At 44.3% G+C, this 23,699-nt stretch overlaps 1 protein-coding gene across 1 annotated transcript; it reads left to right on the plus strand.

Annotated features, from left to right (window-relative positions):
- Positions 1–5,002: 5,002 nt before the first annotated feature.
- tshz3a (teashirt zinc finger homeobox 3a) lies at positions 5,003–21,362 on the plus strand. Its single transcript, XM_063875315.1, has 2 exons — positions 5,003–5,365; positions 17,148–21,362. The coding sequence occupies exons 1-2, from the start codon at positions 5,326–5,328 to the stop codon at positions 20,456–20,458; spliced, it is 3,351 nt and encodes a 1,116-aa protein (XP_063731385.1). The 5' UTR covers positions 5,003–5,325; the 3' UTR covers positions 20,459–21,362.
- The last annotated feature ends 2,337 nt before the right edge of the window (positions 21,363–23,699 follow it).

Genomic DNA, 23,699 nt, shown 5'->3' on the forward strand with positions numbered 1-23,699 from the left:
ATCAGAGGAGCGATGTGCCAGACGTAGCTTTGAATTTCCATAACAAGGTAACGCCACAATTATTAGTCACTCAGTGAGACCATAGCTCCCAAAACTTATTGAAATGTTCCTGAATTTTCTAGAAATTGCTCATACCAGCAGAAAGCAGCAACTCTATAATAGAGCTACAACTGATTCTTAAACTTCTCCCCCTGAAAAGTGTTAATCATATAACTCACTGTTCCTTAATCAGTCTTCTAAATATTCCCAGCAGTTCTACAAGAGTCTTAAATTAAATCCCTCACCTTGACTCCATATAAATGTAATACTGTCAATAAAGGAGATATAAATAGATAGGGGTGTAACCATTCATAATCTACCTGAATATTTTAAAAGGGTCTTTTGGGCAATGAGGAAAGAAAAGAAGAGAGAGAGACTTGATCAATCGTCTGAGTTCTGCCTCTACAATCAGAAGTGCGCTAATTGAAACGGTGTGGAGTCATCTACCTCCCATAAAGGATGAACCTTATCAGATTCTTCATAATAATTTGCCACAAAATTATAAAAGATCCGCCTCACATTTTGCTTCTTCTCTCCCGTCTGGACAATGATTGAGAAAGAGTTGCTTGTCGGCTGTCTGTGAAGAAGCAGTGTGAAATGTTAAGGAGACCTTTTCAATTCCAGACGCATTCAGTTTGTGAATGTTAATGTTTTTAATGAAGACATGAACTGAAAACTGAACTATACGGCTTGATAACGGAGGGGGGAAACCGGGAGGAGAGTGACAACACTACAGCGGGAAAGTGATTTTTTTTAAATGTTCATGCTCAAGGGCACAAATGGCCTGAAAGAGAAAAATGTAGCATGTCCAAATCTTAAAGAAAGATCATGAGTGTTTAAGGTGGATTGGTGGACATATTTTAAAGGTGCTTACTCTGAGCCTTCATCACTTGTCCACCTTTCCCTGAGCTTTTTCTATTTTCAGGGTGAAACTAATGAATTGGGAACTGGGAAAGGTTTCTCTGCAGGCTTACAATGAGAAATGATAAGAGATTATTTTAGAATGAAGATCAATGATAAATTCCAAACGGTGTTAGGAGGAGGAGGAGGAGGAGGAGGAGGAGGAGGAGGAACAGGAGAAGCATATGCCCTAATGTAAGATGAGTGTAATGCGCAACCCAAGGCCAAAGGCAAGAGCTTCATCTCACCAATTCTCTTTACAGGAGTGGAAATTACTCTGTGCCATACATAGCTGATTTATACAAATTAATGACCTGGGTTATTAATAGGCGGAGATGCATATATTAAACACTATGAGTAAAGGTACCCTTAATTATGCATCCTTTATAAAACCTGTTTGACTTCAGTGCCAGGCGTGTAGGTACATTTTCAAAATGAATCGTGAAAAATTAGAGTTAAGGCCTCTTCCTCTTTTTGAGTAATATGTTGCTTTTAATATATCTATTCTATACCCTAAACACTGGCAATACATTATGGAAATGTGTATTCAAACAGGTAATGGAAAAAGACTGTTCTTTACTTTTATGGCTTGGCTTAGCTGCATTGTCAGCCAAAGTACTTGTAATGTTCTTTCTGCACATTATTTATGATGCGGATATTGTTTGAGCTTAGAGCATATTTACACAAATGCTGTTCAGATTTCACCGGACACTTTGGGGCCACCGTATGAGCGAGAGTTCCTGCCCTGCCCCTTTTGTTGTCCGAGGGGACCGCCGCACTGACAATGGTGTCACCTCTCCCCCGGGGGGACACCGCCGAGTGATTTGTGGTGGGGAAAGACTGATGAACTGCTATTGCCACCCTGTTTCTTTGCAAGATCAATTCTACATGTAGGAGTGCGCTTTATGAATGATGGAGACCTCCTCAAGCCATCCATACAGCTGCCCAAAGACACAGCCCCGGCCCCCATAGCACCTACATGGCAGGAATAAAGCAATCACTCTTCTCAACAGGGCCATGCATTACGTACACACACCCACACATGACCGCACACCACATGAATACACAGATGAGACAACAAAGCATGCACACAGACAAACACTTGTGTGTGTTTGCAGGAAATAAATGGAAGTCCCATTCAGAGTCATTTTGCTGCCCCTTAAGCTTCATTCGGAGGCATTTTCAAGAGTAGCAGCCAAAACTTTGCTTCACTGCAGAACATTAAGAGAACGGGTCACCTTATGAGAACAGAGGTGTCTGTTTGCACTCTGACACTGCACTGCCTTTCCGGACAGGCCCATAAGTGGGTGCGTGCCAATAAGAGCGATCTGATGGTATTGAGGGATCGCTCGCAGCACACATCTGAAGGCTGAATAGCATTGTGAATAGGAGCAGCGTACATAGATGTCATGAGTCCTGCCTCCCGCAGAGAGGTTGAAAGCGAAAAGTAGAGCGCAATGAATACTTGAGTGTTCTGGAGGCTATGAAATTGAAAGGCCTCTCCCTTTTTTGCCAAAAGATTTCAATAGAAAAATAGAGGCAGCTCGTGCTTTTTAATCGCAACTTTGAGATTGATTGGGCGAACTTGTGTGCAAATCAGTGCGGGTTTGACAGACGTGTCTCTTTTATGATAATCCTGGTGTCGAGAGAAGAAGAGGGGAATAATGCAGCAGGGCTACCTGACATAAGAGAGAATCATACATTAAAAAAAAATCATTCTGAATATTAAAAAATATACACTATACCTGTATCAAATTGAATTTCCAAATGGAAACAATGCAATAACCCATTCTGTAAGAATTGTATGCTTTTGTGTTTTCTTTAATTAAAACACATTTTGTTTCACATTTTCATCAGCACAATAATGGCAAATCACTACAAGCAGCCAAGATGCAATTTGCATTTCTCTAATTATAGGCATAATGTCCTCTTTCATTCTTTCATGATGTGCTAAACACACAACCAGGTTGCACTCACTTTATATAAGGGTTTTAATGCACGCAGCAAAGCAAGACAGATGCACAGCTGAGATAACTTCCATTTACAGTGTAAGCCTGTGAGAGCCGCGGTGTAGAGGCCATATACTATTTATGGGTTAATCGATACAGTAGCTGGATGACACCATGTCCCGGTACTTTCTGTCATGATGATGGCTCACTAATTTTGGAACGGCTGCTTTCTCCTCCTGCCTTCAGCAGCCTGCAAGACGGTTTAATTTGGCTGTAAAAATGCCAGTCACCGGGCTACTTCTTGTTCCTGGGGGAGGTCACGATGGGGGCAAGTCCATAGGAGGATATATATTCACATAGTTCTTTTAGAGACACTGCTAACCCCTGACATCCCATTTGGGTTGTAATTTCATGTTGTTAAAGTGACAGGGACCCAGCCTCTTTGCTCTTAGAGACAGGGAGGTGGGGGCAAGTCCTGATCAGAGAGGTCTTTAATTCTTCCTCTCTGAGTGAGGATGCCTGTGTCTGTGAGAGGAATAAAGAGAATGAAGGAGTGCATATGTTGCCATTGTGCGTGCATTATGTTTTAGATTTGTATCTGAAAGAGTGAGCAGATCCTTGAGTCTGAGTACTCTGTGTGTGAATAATATGTGTGCAGCATTGAGCCCCCTCATGCAGCATGTTTTGCTATTTGTATGTGTCTTTGTGCTGGCAGGGGTCAGAACACATCAGAGGCACAGGGGGAGACCCGGGACCGTCCCACTCTGCAGAGATACTGCTGGCTCGAGAAAAAAGCAAGACGAGTGGTGAAGAAAACTCATTACCCTGGCACGAAGACTTAACGCTCCTTCCTTGAACTGGCTTTGATCTCTACCTAATGTGGATATATGGGAGAAGTGATGCTTTTACTGTGATGAAAGCTAACATTTAACTGCTCACATTAAATTAGCAAGGACAGGGCCTGAGGCATGTTTGCATTTTGGTGCAGTTGTGATGGGGTTGCTTAACACATTTTTGCAGCAGTTATATGAGTTTGTTTTTCTTCTTAGAAATACTATTACAAAAAACAAGACGCTAGCAACACACACACACACACATATATATATATATATATATAGGCTTATATATATATATATAGGCTTTACAATAGGGCTCTATGCCCTCTGAATTAGAACGTCTTTTTATCCATTGAATGTTAATTGTAATAAACTCGATTTTCAAATGTAGATTTAGCCTTTTTTAACACTGAAGGCTATTACAAGTGTGCTCAATTCATACGACTTATTTTAATGTATTTACTGTAATTGGTTACAAATCGTTCTGTAATAGTTGCAAAACTGACATTTTTCATGTTATTTTATTTATAAAATGATACTCTTACTAACACTACACCGCTGTTTTTTTTTTGTTATAATAAATATTTGTTCTTAAAATATATCTCAAATGAGACAATGTTTGCATTGTATGCTAAATGCTAAACTGACTGTGTGTTATATCATCTAAACAAATGTTAAAAATCAATAAAAAATATAAACGTTCTACAATTGGCAAAATACGATTTAAAATCTGAAAAAAATACTGTTCTCGTGTCATTGTGTTATCATAGAGTTTTTTATTGCCCAAGTCAACAAGTCAATTCTTATTATTATCATCAAGCAGGAACAAAAGCTTTTAAAATGTGTGACGTTTAATAAAATACAAAACGTGCGTTTAATGCCAAACCTAAAAACAAGTGTTGTCACTAAAAAGCCAATTATATCCCCTTAAAAACATTTAAACTAAATCGTTTTAATCATGAGAAAAACATTAAGTAAATACATTTCTAAAGAAGTATTACCGAGTGACTGACAAAAAAAAAAAAAAAGTGTTGTATGCAGTTATAAGGACACATAACTGGCGACATTATTGTACTGTTATTCAGACAGTTTGCGGTTTTTGTTGGTAATTATCAGCCTGCTATGTTGTAATAATCCACTAATAGCTCATATAAACTGTGATTCACATAAAAAGCAGAAGAGGGAGGACACTCGCTCGTGGTGTCCGCCCCTCTGTGAGGAGTAAAGAGTTAACGGAGCGGTGGGTTTGCCCATTCTCCTGCTGTGAGTGACGCGATCATCTCTCTTATCCCTCAACTTTGCCTGTTGCCAGACCAGGCAGCCGAGGTGGACGCTGGCTATCACCGTTGACATTCTTAACGCGATCACACCAAAAGAACAATAATCCCCACTTCCTCGGTTATTTGTTTTTTTTCCGCTGACAGGCTGCTATTCCGTAACGATGATTTTTAGTTTTTCTTTCCATCGGACTCCCCGATGTTGTGCAGTCTACTACACGAAGGCGTGAATCTTCTTTGAGTATAGGTGGATCTTCCCGGATACCGCGACGGGGCTATATCAAATAAAAAAGAAGAGTTTCACGGAAATCCCCGAAAATAAAAATGCCACGGAGGAAACAAGAAGCGCCCAAGCGCGCAGCAGGTATGTGTATGTTACAATGTACGTTAAAAATACATGGGTTACTGTCACAAAACTGCGGATGCTACCTTTGTTTTGTAGAGCCCACTTTACAGTCACTGCATTTCCGTTTCCACTTTGTGTTTATTTTTTCTTTGCTCTCTAACGATCCGCTTTGTCACTCTTGCGAGACCTCATAGAAACTGTTCTCTTTATGAAAGCGGATGTACAGTTTGTATACAACATTATTGCGTTTTCGCTCTCCATGCTGTGCAGCTACTGTAGTCCCCTCGGATGAGTTGCCTATTGTAAACTTTCGCTTCCTATTGTTCCCAACTTGAATCCTGACAGTTTAGCGATCGTAGGAGCCATGTACTTTTTGATCTGATAGAGTAAACCCTGTGGAAATAAGCAATGTTTTCTTAATAGTGAGTGCCCGAGGCGTGCCATAAGGGGAACATGAGGGCTTTGTGCGCATTTGATCCAAGCGCATAACTTCTTTGCACAAGCTGGGCGAGAGAAAGAAAAAAACCTACCTCTGAGCTTTTTTTCTTTTCTTGGGATAAGATAAACAATTTGAGAGCAGACAATGGGGTTTCGTGGGCTGGAAGGAGCCATAATCGACAGTTGCCATGTCTGATTTGACGGTTGATTGATTGGCTGTCATGCGGCTTTGATCTGATCCTTCCCGATTTGCATCAGAAAATCACTTCCCACCATGTGCTGCAGGCCCCTGACGTCACGTTTAAACCACTTTGAAAGGCCCTGTGTACTTTTTACCCTCTCACTCACAAACACACACACACTCACTCACTCTTTCTCTCTGATGGTCAACTGACTCACGAAAAAGTGAAAGAAGGGGGGACAAAGTGGTTTCACAGTGAGACATCACACACACAAACAGACACACACTTCCAGCAGAGAACATCACACTCCCATGTGCACATGTTCACTTTGAACACACACACTCACACAGAGTGGGCAGAGGAGGCGGGAGGAGTGGGTTAGAGGTTGTAAAAGGAGCCGTGTGCTATGTAATGGAGGGGAGGAATGGGTTTGCTCTGTCAGACCGGGCCGTCACAACGGCTTTGTTTCATGTTTGATTTAATTGTCTCTCCCCTGACAGGCCCATTCATCAATGGCTTTAATGGTCAATCAGAGACAGGCTGAGTGAGTGCTCCCATTCTGTTTAGCCATAAGCTGGCCTGGGCTTTTATTTCATCAAAATGCCCCAGCCTAATGTACATGCTCACTGGCTCAGAGTGGCCGCGGGGAGCACATAAAGAATGACTGAAAGCTTTCTGATTTCAGATCAGTGAGAAGGATGTTTTTTTTCCCTTGGTCTCCTCCTCTCCTCTCTCCTCCCTGCTACACTGCCGTTTCTCTGTTGACGAAAGGGAATAAAAGGCTGTAATATGGATCGTTTTGTGTTTTTAGAAAACAACTTTTTCTCCCTGAAACCACGCTTCTTTGTTCATTCATTCATCCATTCATTTCTTCATTTTTTCATGCTCCCCTTCCACCCCTGTCAGTCAGCCCGTGCAGCTGCAAGTTATAAAGTTGTCAACTGTTCAGTGGCACACAAAGGGTGATGATGAATTGATTGCAGCACAGAGCATGGTGATAGAGAGAGCAAAGAAAAGGATGACAGATGATGGGCCTTGATTAGGGACTTAGGGGGAGAGTCAGCCCACTGCAACCTTGAGACTTGCAAGAAAAATCTACCCCCCCCCCCCCACACACATACACACACTTTTCTCTCTCATTGTCTCTCCAACACACACTCTCTCAGCTTCTCCCTCTCTTTCTTGCCTTCCTCTGTCTAAGAGGGTTTCTCTCTCCTCTGTACAAAACTTGTTTTGCCTGGTTCATTAGCGTTGGTCCAATTAGCCGTGAGGCTGATGGAGTCCTGACAGGCCCCGTGATTGGAGATGACAAGCTCGGGGTGCCCAGCCCAATGAGGTTTGCCACCACTTTGATGTAATCAACTTGATATTACACAGAGCCGCTCGCCTTTGGTTGCGCTGTAACTCAATTTTCCGCTGCAGGTGACAAATGGGCCTGCCTACCTGGGTCAGGTCTGAGTGCTCTTAACAACCGAGGGCAGCTGGCCACGTAAACAGCCGAGCAAACATGAGAAAGAGACTCTCCCAGCTGTGGAAATACAGACTTACTTCCTTCATGGCTGGCGATTAGCTTCGCCTGAGGCCTAAAGCTGTGGAAATGGCTACAGAAAGTTGAAATACTCCGCCGGCTAAACAGGAAGTCGACATCGGCATTAGAGCGTGTGGGCAACCACGCAGCTATTTCCCTGGAATGTCTAACCTGTACAGTATGTCTGCTGAATGCTGTCAGTGTGTTTATAGTATCCAGAGTGTTGCATGTGTCAGCGCACTGTAAGACCATGTGTGATCTGGTCATGTATGAGAGACACAGAAGGAGAAGGGTGGGGGGGTTAGTCTGATTTGAACCAGGCTCACAGCAACAGTCTCTTCTTTCTGCAGGGTCAGGATTATAGCTGCCAGACTGGCAGTCATCACTCACGTCTGTCGTGAGTGTGTGTACTAAAATCAGTGGGCATGCACCATGATTTGTTGGGTTTGAGTGCGTGTGTGTGTGGTTTAGCTTTCGATAGTGATGAAAGGAATTGTAACTGTAGACCACCTGCTGGGGTCAGGCCGTAATTCTCTGAGCTCTTTAGGCCCTTCTACGTTTCTCAGTTTCTTCTTGTCTTTTTTCAGTCTCTGCACAACATGCAGCATACATTTTCAACTGTAGACATAGCACACAAACACCTATTGTAAAGATGCAACCATTTACAGCCCATGTTGCAGACACATGCACACATGTTGTTCCAGGGTTGTAAAAGCAGCAAGTGAAATTAAGTAAGCTGTTTTTATATCTGTCTGCCTTCCTGTTGTTTATGTGTGAAAAGCATGCCCTTACAGAAGCAGCGGGGAAGCACCGCAAGGGACTTAATTGTTCGACGACATACAGGCTGACAGCGTTAGCGAGCTTTAACAACACACGCCTCCAATGGTGTTGTTTGCAGGTGTGAGCATGGCAAATGTTTTGGCTTTGCAGGCCCCGTTGCTAATGAAAAGTCCTGTGGCTGGATTCCGGCTAGGTTGAGTCACGTCTGTGATCTATGTGTCTGATAAGTGCATACCTAATGAGGCTGTGAGCACCAGTGGAAGGAGGAGGAAGGCTGACAGAGTGTTTCCCACAGGTATTGACAGATGCCTTTTTGTTTTTGCCATAGGCCCTGACTCCATAAATCCTGCCTGTGTAATGATAACAGTGCCACCCTGCCAGCAAACGAGTGAAAGAGACAGTGTAAGAGAAAGAGGGCAGAGGGGGAGGAAGAGGAGGAGGTGCTGCTGCTGGTGGTGGGGATGATGAGGAGGCGGGGGCGGTGAAATGGGCCTTCTCTCCTTTTTAACACACACTTGGCAGATGTCAAGCCATAGGGTTGGGCTTCGGGAGAGAAAGCGGAGTTTAAGTGCTGTAGTAGTGTCACAAATAGAAAACCGTTAGCCATCCACTCTTCCCTTTCAGCTCTCAGTGTGCTTTCAGCCCAGGTTTTCAGCTGGGACTGCTGTCTGGGCACTGAGTCGAAGGCTTTGTAAAAATAGTCCCACCGCTGTTGTGATAGATGCAGCTGCACTGTAGCGACAATTGGGACAGGCTGGATCCCTCCAACCCCACCTCCCTCCCACCCACCCTCTCTCTCCCTGTCTCCCACCCCTCCCAGAGGTAGGGAGCGTCACAGCCTGGTGGGATGTGTGCTCTTTGCGGGGAAACTGAGCCGCTCCGGTCTTCAGGGGTCCTGAAACCCAATCCAGGAGGAGAATAGCCTGGCCGTGCCAGAGAGCCGATTTCCTTTTCAACAGAGTCATTTATCACTGACCCACCCTTCGCTCCTGACACTGTGACGTGTGTCATTTATCAAACAGGCTTTACCAGACACACAAGAGAAGGGAGGTGGATAGGGGGCAGAGAGGAGGAGAAAGAGAGAGTGAAAGAGGGGAAAACAAGACAGAGTGAGAGAAACAAAGAGAAGGAGAGGAATGGGGAATGAGGTGCAGAGTCAGTGGAGAGAGACTGGGAAATGAGACTCCCGTTAGAGACTTTTTCCAGGGAAGAGTTTTCCTGAAAGCCTTAAGCAGAAGCGTTTGGGAGGGGAGATTTTTTCGAGATGACAGGGAGGATTGAGTTACACTGAGTTGTGTTTTGATGAGTGACAGAATGTTCTTCCATGACACGTCTCTAGATGTCTGAATAAGAGGGGAAATATGCTTTGTGAGTACACAAAGTCACACAAGTGTGTTAGTGTTGTCTACTCATAATATATGCACGGTGAACGCGCAAAGGGGCGCTATTGAGGTGTGTGTGTGAACACACTCGTGTAACCATATGGCGTCAATGTTTAATGCTTTATGAGTGTGTGTGTGTGTGTGTGTGTGTGTGTGTGTGTGTGTGTGTGTGTGTGTGTGTGTGTGTGTGTGTGTGTGTGTGTGTGTGTGTGTGTGTGTGTGTGTGTGTGTGTGTGTGTGTGCGTGTGTGCGTGCGTGCATGCGCTGCTCCCTGATGAGCAGGGCTGACAGGTATCACTCATGCAGCAGCCTGGCCTTTAAATGAACCCGAGCTGCTCTGCTCCCCCGTGGCCCTAACAGGCTCTCTCCAAGATGGATGCTTCTTTAAAAATCAGATTAATGATGGATACCAGGCTTATGGTGCCATTTATCATGAAGAATATTATTTAGGCCGGCCGTGTATGGCTGTAACTGGAGAGCCAGGACGAGAAGAAGCAGGGTGGAAAGCCTTAGACAGACACTCACTGTGTGATGGATGGCTAAGCGCTCTCTCTGAGTGTTACTAGACACCAGTGCCGCAGCAGTAGGCCATAATCAGATAGCCCAGGGATGTTTATCTCGCAACTACACTACCCAGATTGCCTTGCCTGGAGGGTTTCTTTATGAAGCTATCGTCTATCATTATTATCATCTTTAAAAAGTTAGTGGAATCATGAAAAAAACTCCAGCCTCTGAAGGGCACGTAGACGCCTCGATGGAGTTATATAGCAATTGTACATTTTAAAATGATCCATTGGATCCCCTATAACTGACTGCGATGATTACCTCGAAGTTTCCATTATGCTTTGCCCAGAAGAGTCCCCAGCCCAACGTCATTCCCCTACAATCATGAATAAAAGAGTACACTGAGAGGTCAAGACAAGGCCAGTTCTGCTACAGAAACGCCGAAAAAAACAAACTGTTGTTTTGTTTTTCGTCCTCCTCTTGTTCCCTCTTTCTGTCTACCTCCTCCTCCTCCTCCTACTCACCACTGTGATTTATGGTGGCCATCCATCTTCAGGCTGCGTCCATCACCTCCTCGTTGCTAGGCGATCATGGCAGCAGCTGTGCGTTGTGAGAGGGGTTTGGTCGTCCCACTCCCAAGCCGACTTTTATTTCCTTCACCCCTGATTCAACTTTAAACACAGAAGTCCTACTTTTGGTTCCGCCAACAAGCTACAAACGTAAAACCAGTTTCTGTCTAATTTCCACTTCAGCCCCAGTTAGAGGTCCTGACTTAATGTCAGTTCTTTACAGTAGTCCTGCATTTCAAGCTGCGAGGAATTACAGAACTATCCTTCTTTAAACCCAGGCCTTATGTTCACACCTACAGTAATGCAGGTCTCAGAAGAATCCTTGAAGGGGACATATTATTAAAAACTCAATTTAGTTCTAGTGAACAACATGCAAAATGTGAGATGAAAGATATCAGTCAGTGTTTTGTGGGCTGCATCAGTCAGAAACCATTGGGATCAACAAACCATTCAGAGTTGGCTCACCTCATCTTCTATGTCACATTTAGGTTATTAGAATATTTACTCTCCATTATCTCCTCTGATAGCTTGAAAACTATCTTTGCAGAGGTGCACCGCATTTTTGTCAAGGGTGCTTATTCTTGTATATAATTAGGAATCTGGAAATTAGCGCAATATGTTTATTTATTAAAGGTTTTTTATCTAGATAAATGCAGTTATGTTTTAGTTTGGTTCAGGTTCACGTGACATGTGTAGATCAATCTAGTTTAGGAAAACATTTATTTGGATGGGAAAATAAAAATGGTCTTTACATTAACTAAACTGATCCTAGTATAATAATAGTTTGACTTGAATCCATTGTCCTAACAACCCTGCGACCCTAAAACTACTAAACTAGTGTTTGTGTTTTGTAAAGCAGCGTTTTAAATAATTCTTGCAACCTTGAGTCTCTACAAAAAAGCGTTAGAGTAATGTGTTCACAGAGCCCGTTGACCTTTTGAACAACATTTTTATATGAGCTCAGAGTGTTGGAAGAATGGGCAAATAAACAGCAGTCCTGCTTCATGGAGCTCTGCTTGAGAACTGCCTGAGTGAGGCTTTAAGAAAGAGTGATGGAAGGAGGCAGAATGTGGGATAGTTTAAGAAAATCCGCCTGACTACAGATCATCAGACGAGACAGGCTCTGCGTGTCGGACTGGAACACTGCCTTCCCGCGGCATCTCGATCCTTATTACTGCCCTTGGTTCTGCACCTGTGGAGGATGTTTTGTGTTGTGATTTTGTGTGTTTGCTTTTTTATCGCTTATTGTGGCTAAGGCAGGTTTCAAACTGAGACTAAACCGTGAGCCACCTCGTTCTCCTCCACGTTAGAGTTGCTAACGGGAGGAGGGAATGTGTTTGTGGCTCATCTAACGTCAGATAAATGACATGAATTTTCAGGTCTTGAAGGTCTGTACGTCCAGCTGGCAGCTTTGAGGTCCACTCATAAAAATACAACAATCAGCCGACGGTTAAATCTATTCAGCCTCTCTTTCTCTTTTTTACTCTCCCTCTCCCTCCTTTTACTGTGTGCATTGACAAGGTTCAGCCGTAAGCTTTGCCTGAGGCCAGAATGATCTCTCTGTTTTTCCCATCTCCCATATCACACATCCTGCACTACAATCGGCGGACACAATGTATTCACAATGCCATCAGGGGGTAGAGAACACACACAAATAAAAAAACTGACAAAGACATCCAGGATCGCTTGTAACATGAGAGCCTGTACAAGCATGTATCAAAAAACTGAAAAAAATACCTCAAAATGTCTTTCTGCGGTCAGATCCAAAAAAGTGTATTATGTCCAAACTTGTTATGTTTTCGAATGACCGCAGATCACCTGTTACATATTTTCTCGTGGGACTTCTGGCCAGCTTGTAAGGATCAAAGGGAACAGAGGGAGTGAACTAAGTTTGATTGAGTGTGTTGCTTTGACAAATGTGTGCAACAGTGAAGGCATTTTAGGTATGTTACTGATCTGCTGCTATTTTGACAGAATGGGGCTGTTTTGGACTAAATTATTCTAATCTATTTAAAGAGTTTTAGGCTGCTGGGAAACTTGAGAGAGTGAGTGGAAGTCGGTGTTTTCTTTAATTTTTTATTGAGACTGAGGTGACTTCCTGTCCTTTAGCATTCTGGAGCTGTTTCCTGTCTGTAAGAGCCCCCTGCTGAGGGGCCGTGTTGGTTTAAGGGCGTCAGGGTCCGGTTGAAATACTGTACACATGTCAAGAAACACTCGTCATGTTGTGACACAGTTTAACTCGCTCCTCTCGGCGCCCCCGTGTCCGATCACCGACTGACTTCAAATATCTAAACTAACATGTGATCAAAGGTTTTGGCCACTACGTCTAACTTCATTTCCTCTGTCCTTCAACAATAGAAAAAAAAACGTAATTTATAAAAGGAATACAGCTCAATGTCTGTAAGACAAAATCCTGTTTTCATGCATTGTTTTAGTATATATTAAACCTTAAACTGTTTTTGTAATCTAAACAGTAAGCTATAAGGGACCACCCATGTAGAAAATGTCCTCTCCCCTCCCTGTATTCCAGTTGTGTCTTTGTGCACAATACAGTTCTCTATGCATACATTGATTAAATCATTAATAAAGATGTAATCAAGCTATGCAACACATATAAACATTGCTTTTGCTATAGAGATAGTTTCTGTTTTATTGTCCACAAACAATCATAAAGGATGTCAATGAAGAATTGCTATTGTAGGAATGTGTGTAATGCACATAATGTCCCCCAGGAATAACAAAAAAAAACATTACGTACATGAAGTAAGTTGCACATTATTTCACATGTGAATTTACACAAATATAAAAAAAGAGCTTATATTGTTTTTATGAAACTATACATTGGCTCTCCTTTCTGATTTCAAGCATAAAAAAATGACGGATGAAATTGTGTGCTCAAGATGACTGCACAAATGCCTGTGGCAAAGTGGTGTCTTTTTTTTCAGTCATTTGAGTGTGAGGGTCAGACACAGGTAGAGATTTTAATGACACATCCTGTTTACCCCGCTGCTGTTGGGTGTGATCGGACTGTTTTAGCAGCTGTGGAGGCAGAACAGGAACATGCTCTGTGGCCATCAAGGCACAGATAAAAAAAAAAAATGGGACGGGGTGTAGTGGTATCTTTTCTCAAAAATAATATATTTAAATGCATTTGATGATTCAAACAGTAACAATATAGATAAAAATAATAGATTTCTACTTGAGAAACACATGATGGACTATTATTTTTTTGTCTTCATATTATCATTCTTGCATTCGAGGCCTATTTAAAATGCAGCATCAAAAACAGCTTTCAGCAGCACTTGAGGAGAATTAACCCATGGGACAGAGGGAAGGAGCCACAGCACCTTCCTGCTTAATCACCCCCTGTCCCTGCCCTGTCTGTTGTTCCTGATCGTCAGAGCAGCACTGCAGTATTTCTATCAGATGATCTCTCCCTCCTCGTCTGCGGCCCTTATGTTTATGAAAATGATACTCCACAGGAATGCCTCCTGCATGCCAAGATGTCACTGTCTTTCCTCATCGCTTGCATCTACGTGCATGTACGAGTGTGTTTGAGGAGGGGATGGGGGTTGGTGTCATAACTGACTGACTAGCTTTATTTATAATTGCGTGGGGGGTGTATTTGACGTAGCGTATCTTAAGGTGAAGTGTGTGTTTCTGCTGCGGAGACTTGTTTTCCGCAGCTTTTGTGTTAGTGTGAATGTGTTATTGCTATTTCTGTGTGAGCCGTGACTGAGATGTTGATTGTGCGAAAGTGCACCTCCTTCCCCTTCTTCTTACCCCCCCTCACATCCCACCCCACCCGTAGGAATCAATCATGGAACCTAATGATTCTTGTCTTTCCCCACATGGCATCAGCTCACTTTATCAAACACACACACACACACACACACACACACACACACACTCTCTCTCATACACAGGCACAAAACTCATACATTGGCTCTACTCCATATGCTATGATATTAGTTAAGACTCCATTCTGAGAGTATTGTTGTATCTTAATCCTCTTCTTTTTTTATTCTATGGGAGCCTCTATACTCCCATCACCTTTTATTAGCTTGATAAATCACCTCTGTTGTCAGTCAAGCCAGGGAGAATAATTGGATGTGGTTGTCGCCCTGTGTGATGGATTATCAGTCATTGGGGATTAAATTAACAGATAGTGCTCAGACATAATGGTTTTTGTTTTGCATTTTAAATTGCCTGGGAGCATGGCTAGACTATGTAGGTTTTATAGCAGATCCTTTTGGACTTCTCTCCCCTTCTCTAATGACAAATGAACAATAACCTATAGGGCCGCAGCTCTGTTATCATGAAATGTAAAGCATTTACGACTAAGTTAAGGCACAGAGAGATAGAGCCCTGGGAAGGTTTACGAATGTGATAACTTGACGTGAAATTGGATATGGCAATACTTTGATGAAATAGCGAGACAATGTGAAGAAATATGTGGAGTAAGAGAAAGGTGACCTGACAACTTGGTCAAGCGGTGTGCCGTGCTGGCTTGATGCAAGCTGACATCCGTGACCAGCTAGTCAGGACACAAACACATTAAACACCCCATCCTGGCTGGATTTCCTCTTTCAAATGAGCGTCTGACACAAATACCTTACAGAGGAGAAGCAGAAGAAAGAGTAAAGGAAAGCGGGTGTGGGCAGCCGCTTGAGCGCTGGTAGCAGGGAGATATCTCCCTTGCGTGTTTGCCCGAGCGTAAGCGATTTACCTCCTCGCCCCTTCTCCATCCTCCCAGACCCCTCCCTCCTCCCTTCCACGTCCACATTATCATAATTGTGTCCAGAACATGAGGGGCTGGGGAAGTGATCATGTCATTTTATTTACACCCTGCTTGGCCTTTTTTACAAACGACATGCCACTGACTGCCAAGCGGACTGGGGCCCGACGACATCTTTTGATCAGGGCTGTCGGGGCCTATCAGCGGAGAATGGCAGGTAATGGATACCCAGTGACAAACCAAATCTCCGGGAGGACGGAGAGTGGGCTGCACCTGCCAGGTCTCCATTAGGCTGGCCTCTCAGTGAGGCTGCCTGCTGACTGTGCCCCCAGGGCCCAAATCAGACCAGCGCCAGCCGCATGGCTGCCTAGAGATTGGCTGTTAGCACTGGAAATGAGAGTTATTTCAGCTATGACATTTTTGTTTAGACTGGACGTGAGTGCGTGGAGCGGGGGGGGAATGAAGGATTTAGTCACAGTGTGTGTATCTGTGTGTCCAAGCTCCACTGAGTATGAGTGCCAAAACTATTAAAGCTTATACCTACAGCTTCTTTCTGTGGCATTTGTCTTAGTTTACGATAATATCCAAATGGCCGCAGAACTGTCCACAGGCCATCCGCTATTTTCAGAGATTATTTGTTTTTCCTTAAGTTGAGCGGTTTCTTGAGTGAGGTGGACAGGAAATGAGGGAGGGGGGATGATGACACTGCGGAAGAAGGGGGTGAGTGAGTCGGCTCTGGGTGCGTGGATATAGGAATAGTATGTTTGTATGTTTGGGGGGGCTGAGGACACACGCACTTATCATATCTCTCCATGCAAACAGTGGGCTCCAACATGCAAAGTGACAGATTGCTTATGCGTTTCAATCATGTTGACGCTCCTCTTTCTCACCTCACCCTCTTTATCTCTCTTTTCCCAAGGTCTCATTTTCTCCCTCCTTTTTTTGGTTCTTTTTTTTTTTATGATCAGTGAAATGTATGTGTATAATGTCTAGTATTGACTTTATTCTAAATATTATGAACTAATGAACTCACTTCAGTTCAAATGACACTGTAGGATGTCTATTTAATCAGAACTTTTCATCAACAAGAGTCCTTTTCTTAAAATTCTTCAAGATAGCTCTTTGCCTATGTGCGCATGTCTGTGCGATTGTGTGTCTGTATGTATGTGTGTGCAATCATAGAAGAGGCAGATGAAGAGGCGTCAGACATATTAACTGACAGATGGAGGTTGATCCAACTCATTTATTACCCCAGAGGAGAATGCCACAGTGAGATTGGGCTTCATTAATTTCAGATTTAGTTTTCATTTCAAGCTGTTGCGCCCTGAGATAAATAAAATGGCGCATTATGTTTTTGCCAAGATATTTCTTTTTTGTTTTCCTCCAATAGAAGGAGTGAAAAGAGGGGAGGCATAAGTTCCGTGTGGCTGGGGTAGTATATAAATACAGGCTCGCCTAGAGGAAAATAACACCTCAACGGTTGATGAGGTGAAATGGGATGACTGTAATTTCTCAGCTCAGCTTTAAAGGCTCCCACACAGATGGCTCATTTATCCCTGGGAGTCCTCGGGCACACATAGCAGGGAAACTTTTTCTCCAGTTATTCTAACATCGCGTGTTCACTCCCTGCAATTTAACTCATCTCTTTCTTTCTCTCTTTGTCGCCATTCTCCTTGCAGCCTATTCTCCCGAGGAGCTGGCAGAGCAAGCTGTGGTGGAGGAAGAAGCAGAAGACCTGCCCTCAGCCCCTCAGGATGACCTTCCAATGAAAGATGAATTTGCGGAGCAGAGCACAGCGCCTGCCAAAGAAGAGGCATGTGACCAGGAATCAGCTGGGGCTGCAGAGCTCTCAGCACAAGAGATGGACAGTGATTCACATGTCAGCGAGACCAGTGACCGCCTCTCAGACTTCGAGAGCCCCTCAGGAAAAGCAGAGGGCAACTTGGTCACAGCACCTGTGAATGGTGGCACTAAAACACCTCCAATAGGCATGGACACCTTAGAGCAAATGAAGGTTATCTACTCCAGCTTCATGACCAACCCCCTGTGGTCACCGCTGAACTTTAAATCCACACCTCCCCAGGTGCAGACAACAGCTTCCTCAGAGAAGCCAGCTCGCAGCAACAGCACTAGTAGCAGCAGTAGCTGCAGCAGCGGTAGCTATGACTGGCACCAGTCAGCAGTGGCAAAGACTCTCCAACAGCATCCTCCTCAGAGCCGTCACCCTGCACAGTCTGAGCACAGCCTCTTTAGCACAGTCCAGCTCCACAGGCAAAACCCAAAGCTGTTTGGCTCCATCTTCACTGGGGCCAGTAAGTTCCGTTGCAAGGGCTGCAGTGCTGCTTATGACACCCTGGTGGAGCTGACAGTTCATATGAATGACACAGGCCACTATCGCGATGACAACCACGACAGGGCAGGCAGTGGTTCAAAGCGCTGGTCTAAACCACGAAAGAGATCCCTGATGGAGATGGAGGGCAAGGAGGATGCTCAGAAAGTTTTGAAGTGCATGTATTGTGGCCACTCGTTCGAATCGCTCCAGGATCTCAGTGTCCACATGATCAAGACCAAACATTACCAGAAAGTGCCTCTGAAGGAGCCCATGGCCCCTGTGGCAGCCAAAATCATGTCTTCTAAGAAAAGGGGACTCGTAGGGTTGGACTTCACTGCCTTGCCACGTTCTCGAGAAGGAACCCCCAAATCTAAGCACTCACAGGCAGACCTGAGCGAGCACTCACAGAAACCCTCCTCCAGCCCTTACACCACCCCTAATAACCGCTACGGCCACCAGAACGGTGCGAGCTATACTTGGCAATTTGAATCCAACAAACTTCAAATCCTCAAGTGCATGGAGTGTGGGAGTTCCCATAATACACTGCAAGAGCTGAGAACCCACATGATGGTGACAGGGCACTTCCTGAGGGTGACAAGCTCTGTGGGGAAGAGAATAAAAACACTTCCTGAGGCCACCTCCCCCAACCCGGGCAGGGTTAGCACACCCACTGAACAGAGGGTCCAGTCTGTCCCTCTGGCACCCTCCACCTTCTCTCCTCCACCTCTACAGACTACGACGACTCCCCCCGCTACTTCCCCTCCTCTTAAAGATATCAAAAAGGAGGAGGTAGAGGAGGAATGCACTCAGCAGGAGGCTGTTGGAAATGAGAGGCAAGCTGCTGCATCAGTCGGGAAAGAGGAGGATGCTGAGAAGGAGGAGAAATATGACATCTCAAAATATAGCTATCTTACTGAAGAGGACTTGAAGGAGAGCCCTAAAGGGGGCTTTGATATTCTCAAATCACTTGAAAATACTGTGACATCCGCCATCAACAAGGCACAGAGTGGAAATCCAAGTTGGGGGGGCTATCCGAGCATCCATGCTGCCTACCAGTTCCCCAGTGCCCTTAAGCTCCAACAGGGCTGCATGGACAAGAATTCCCCAATGAAGTTCTTGTTTAATGGAGGGGATGGAGCATTGTCCTCCCTCGCCAAGAACCAGCCCCTTATTTCTCCACCTCTAAGCCAGTCCTCCCCGTTCCCCAGCAACAACTTCCAGGCAATGGAGGATCTAGTCAAAAAGGTGACTGAGAAAGTAGCAAAAGTAGAGCAAAGAGTGAAGCAGTTGTCTCCCAAGATGGAGAACCACCTCTCTCCCTGTAGTAGCGAGGCTGGAGAATCGCACAGGGGAGGAGAAGCTGACTCACCTCGAGATTGGAGGGCAGTCACCCCAGCCAATAGCGACAGGGGAAGCCATAGCGACAGAGCATCCCCGGCAACAGAACCCAGGAGAGAGGCGGCAGTCAAATCCCCACTTGCCTCTGCGCTTAGATGCAGTACAGCCATTATCACCGGCCATACTCCTCCAGAGCAACCCTTTGTCAATCCTCTAAGTGCTCTTCAGTCAGTAATGAACATTCATTTGGGGAAAGCAGCCAAGCCCTCCATGCCAAACCAAGATCCCCTGAGCCTGCTCTCCAGACTCAGCCAGAGCATGGCTGAGAGGGCTGCTGTGGCCGCTCCTTCCTCACAGTCCAAAAAGCCAGAGAGTATAGTTGATAATAGCTTTTGCCAGACTAGTGATGACCAGCCCATGGACCTCACAAAAGGGAAAAGCGATAGAGGAGGATCAATTGGCTCAGCCCCCCTAACCCCTTCATCCACAGCCTCCTCTATCTCCCCCTCCTCCCTTGTTACCCCCGCAAAACTAACAGTTGTCTCTCCCTACACATCCAGCAGCCCTCTGCATGAAAACGCGCTGTCAGATATCTCTGACATGCTTAGGAACCTGACGCAATCCCACCATGTCCCAAAGCCCCCCTCACGGTCCCGGGTCACAGACAAAGCCGAGATCCTGGGCTCCACGCACGATGATGATGACGTGTCCCTGCATGGACACAAACGCAAAGGCCGTCACTCTAACTGGAACCCCCAGCACCTCCTACTCCTGCAGGCACACTTTGCCTCGAGCCTAAAGCAGACATCAGAGGGGAAGTTCATCATCAATGATCTCAGCCCGCAAGAAAGAATGCATGTGTCTCGTTTCACAGGCCTCTCCATGACCACCATCAGCCACTGGCTGGCTAACGTCAAGTACCAACTACGGAGAACTGGCAGAACCAAGTTCCTCAAGAACCTGGACTCTGGTCAACCTATATTCTTCTGTAGTGACTGTGCCTCTCAGATCCGCACTCCAGCAGCGTATGTATGCCACCTGGAAGCCCACCTAGGGTTCAGAATCAGAGACCTGGCCAAGCTGTCCCCCAAACAGACTGTCAGGGACTCTCACACTCTCACGGAAAAAATTGTGCCCCTGGAGTCTTTCCTTTCTCCACCATCACAAGATGACTGCAGTAGTAATGGGACAGTCTTCCGCTGCCAACTCTGCGTCCGTAAATTTGCCACTAAGCACGCCATCAAGCTTCACCTCAGCAAGAGCCATGGGAAGTCTCCAGAGGACCATCTGCTATTTGTGAGCGAAGTAGAGAAACACTAAGTTACACTCAGCAGCAGACGTACCGGAAAACATATGCAGAATGGCTATTTAAAACAAAAAATAAAGACTTTGAAAGTGTGGTAATGCACAAAGAGGGCATGAACTACTGTTAAAAATGTCAGCACAAGGTGTTTACATCTATTCGGCCTATAAACATTTCAGATTTCTGCGTATTTCAAAAATCATTTATTTCACATTAAAATATAATGTAGTTCAAAGATTTTAAGCCTGATTTGTCGTAAGCTTTGTTGTTTGCCTCACTCTATGTACACCCTTGGTATTATGAGGCAACAGAAGACAGATTATTTCATGATCATGGTGAATTTCTTGACTAGAAAGTCAGCTAATAACTTGAAATGTATTAACTTTATTGTATTTATTTTTGTGAGTTGGATTTTAATTTGCTGATAGACTGCATGTTTGACTACATTTCTACAGTCCTGTCCTGTCCAGATTTTAAAATGCCCTTTCAAAATGGTCATTTTTTTTAACACCTTCAAACAGCCAAATGCCTGGTAAAGCTTCTTAAAAAATCTGCCAAACAGCAAAAGTTCATTGCTTGTTTTTATGGTTTTCTCTGTACAGCCTATTGATTTTCTTGCTGATTGTAAAAGCTGCCTTGTTCTTTATCATTGAGTGAGGGGCACTTAAAATCCAGGTTTGTGTAAAAATGTATATAAAGTGTATAAGCTTACAACTTGCTGTTTAAATTATGCATACTTGTTATATTTCCTAATTTAAGAGGACTATGACTATCCACTGGTGCAGAGCCTTTGAAGAAGATTGAAAAGGACATTGTTTTGCACAATAGTTTTATAAATGTTATTTGATAAAAAAAAAAACACTACAAATATGTTAATGCCTTGTGCTTCTATGATTAAATTGAATTAACTGCTGCATAAAACATTTGTTTTCTTTTGTATTATAAAAAATGTGTAGATCATGGTGCAATATGAATTTCTAAATTAAAGTTATATCTCTAAGACATTCAAAGGAATAACACTGTGGATTTCTGGGAAGTTAGATTGTATTTATTCCATTTATTGCAAAAAGGGCCACCAAAGAGAAAATGAAAAAGACATTCAAGAATTTTATTTTAAAATATTTATATATTTATATACATGCATGTTTAAAATCAGTTTACTAATCAAGAGATACGTGACACATAACAGTTTAATAATGTAATGTAATTCTATTTAATGGCATCTAATTTTGTATCTGGCGTACGGGAAATCCAAACATTTTAAAGAATTCCCCCCTTCCCAATTGTTGTCCCACATTGTGATGACTAAGCATTTACAAATCAGCTGACAAGATAGCCCATAAAGCTGCATTTGCAACGAGACTGAGCAGAACTTAAAAACCCTCAGCATTTTTACTGCTGCAGTTGTCTTCCCAGCCATGATTTGTCTAAATATTCCTGGTGATTCCTGTGTCATCGTACTGTTGTGTGGCGGACTCGGGAGGTGCGAGCGGTGCAACTGCCTGCGAGGCGTCTGGCAGGTGGTGTGTGCTGCATGTAAACCACCAGATGTTTCTGAAACGAGCCACTGGAGGAGGAGGAGGCAGGCGGGAAGCAACAGCAGGCAGAGTGGGCTGATTACCACGGGGGCTTGGATGCCATCAGGAGCCCTGGGCACAGACAGCAGATCTGGCACACACCTGGACTCCAAGACTGTCCCTTGGAAAAAATAAAGCAGATCCTATATACGCGCGCTGAGACAAGCTGACAGTGGTGCAGAATGCACAGACAGGTGCTATTCCCTCAAAGCAGGCTTTTGGATCTAACAATATTACTGGCAGGTGTTGATGCTATCAGAGTAGTCACAATTCAGGCTCAGTGCCATGTAATGAGAAAGTTTTTTTATGGTTTTCAGTGTGCATGATGAAGCCTCACAGACATAAACTTCTCAGATTCTACACCATCTACCTCTGTCTTATTTGAAGAAGCCCAGGGACACCATGTTCTCTCTGTTTGATGTTCCCAGGCTCTGCCTGTCATGACTGACTGACTGAGTGACTTGGGGCCGGGGAAGTTATCTGGTTACTATGGTGACGGCCATTTGCCCAGCCTCTAACCCTTCTCGCTCACTCAACAGAGGACAGCTCGAGTGCAGCACACCCATTTACTCTCTTAAATCTCATCATCTCGCTTCAGTTCCTCCCACCCGGGAACAGATTAATTAACACACACACACTGTGTCCTGACCCCGTCTTCTCACACAAACTCATTACCGCCTCAGACTCGCTCCCGGCCCTCCGACGTTTAGGATACATTGGTCTAACGTTGTGGGAGAACCCAGTGATGACTCACATCTGACAAGCAGAATAAAGCCCTTAACAAAGGATGATAATTGAAAGATGGGATTCAGACCGTTAGCCATTGATAATGCAAATGAAAAAGGCTGAGCTGCCTTATTGAATATCTTGTTGCGTTTATAGAGCTTTCTGAGTCTTTGCAGATATAAAAATTATCTCTTGGAAATTATCAATTCTTTTTCCAACACTGTATGTGTTGATGAATGCTTTAGGCTTATAGTGATGGACTCGGGGTGAGGGTGGTTGGGGGAGTTAATGAGATAGTTGACACTTTGGGGGTTAATGAGGGGCTGGAGGGAGAGGGCTAAATGATTGGACTTCTGCTTGGATGAGCATTATAGTGGCTGCTAGAGGAGAGCAATGTGAGAAGCTGTGGTTCTGCTGTAGCCAATTATTTAACATGAACGACACAAAACTCCTCTCGATTGTATTTTTGTGCGATAATAAAAAGGAGATTAGATGTGTTATCCATTGTTCTTTTGTCTTGACTATCCTTGAGGGCTGGGTAGTTATAGACGCCGATGCGCCTCAATGCTCCTAAAACAAAGTCAGCAGTGAAGGGGGAAGAAAGGAGGCGGACAGGACAGGGATAGGATAGGAGGAGAATGAGTCCCCCCACTCCTCCACTCCACAGATCTCCCATCAGCTCTTGTCATCCCTCTAATGAATATCAGTTAAATTGCTCTGTGGATCTGAGGAGTTTGGATGTCAATGTGATTTGTGTGAGTGTGGCGGATGGAGGGGCCCAGACTAATGAAAGGCGAGCCTAGCTTGACAGAGTGATGAGCATCAAGCCCATCAGACCAATCACACAAGAGTGGCTAACAGCACCGACAGACCGACAGCCGAGGAGAAGAGACTATGTATTTAGGAAAACAAAATGGCTGCCAAAATAGCAGTGGATGTCTTTAGAAAGCGTTTA

This window comes from Eleginops maclovinus, chromosome 2 (assembly GCF_036324505.1).
Source record: "Eleginops maclovinus isolate JMC-PN-2008 ecotype Puerto Natales chromosome 2, JC_Emac_rtc_rv5, whole genome shotgun sequence".
NCBI lineage: Eukaryota > Metazoa > Chordata > Actinopteri > Perciformes > Eleginopidae > Eleginops > Eleginops maclovinus.

Bases quoted from the DNA above. Each gene is read 5' to 3' on its own strand.
- tshz3a (XM_063875315.1), top strand. From the start codon at position 5,326: ATGCCACGGAGGAAACAAGAAGCGCCCAAGCGCGCAGCAG. The intron at 5,366-17,147 runs GTATGTGTATGT...TTCTCCTTGCAG, and splicing joins AGCGCCCAAGCGCGCAGCAG to CCTATTCTCCCGAGGAGCTG.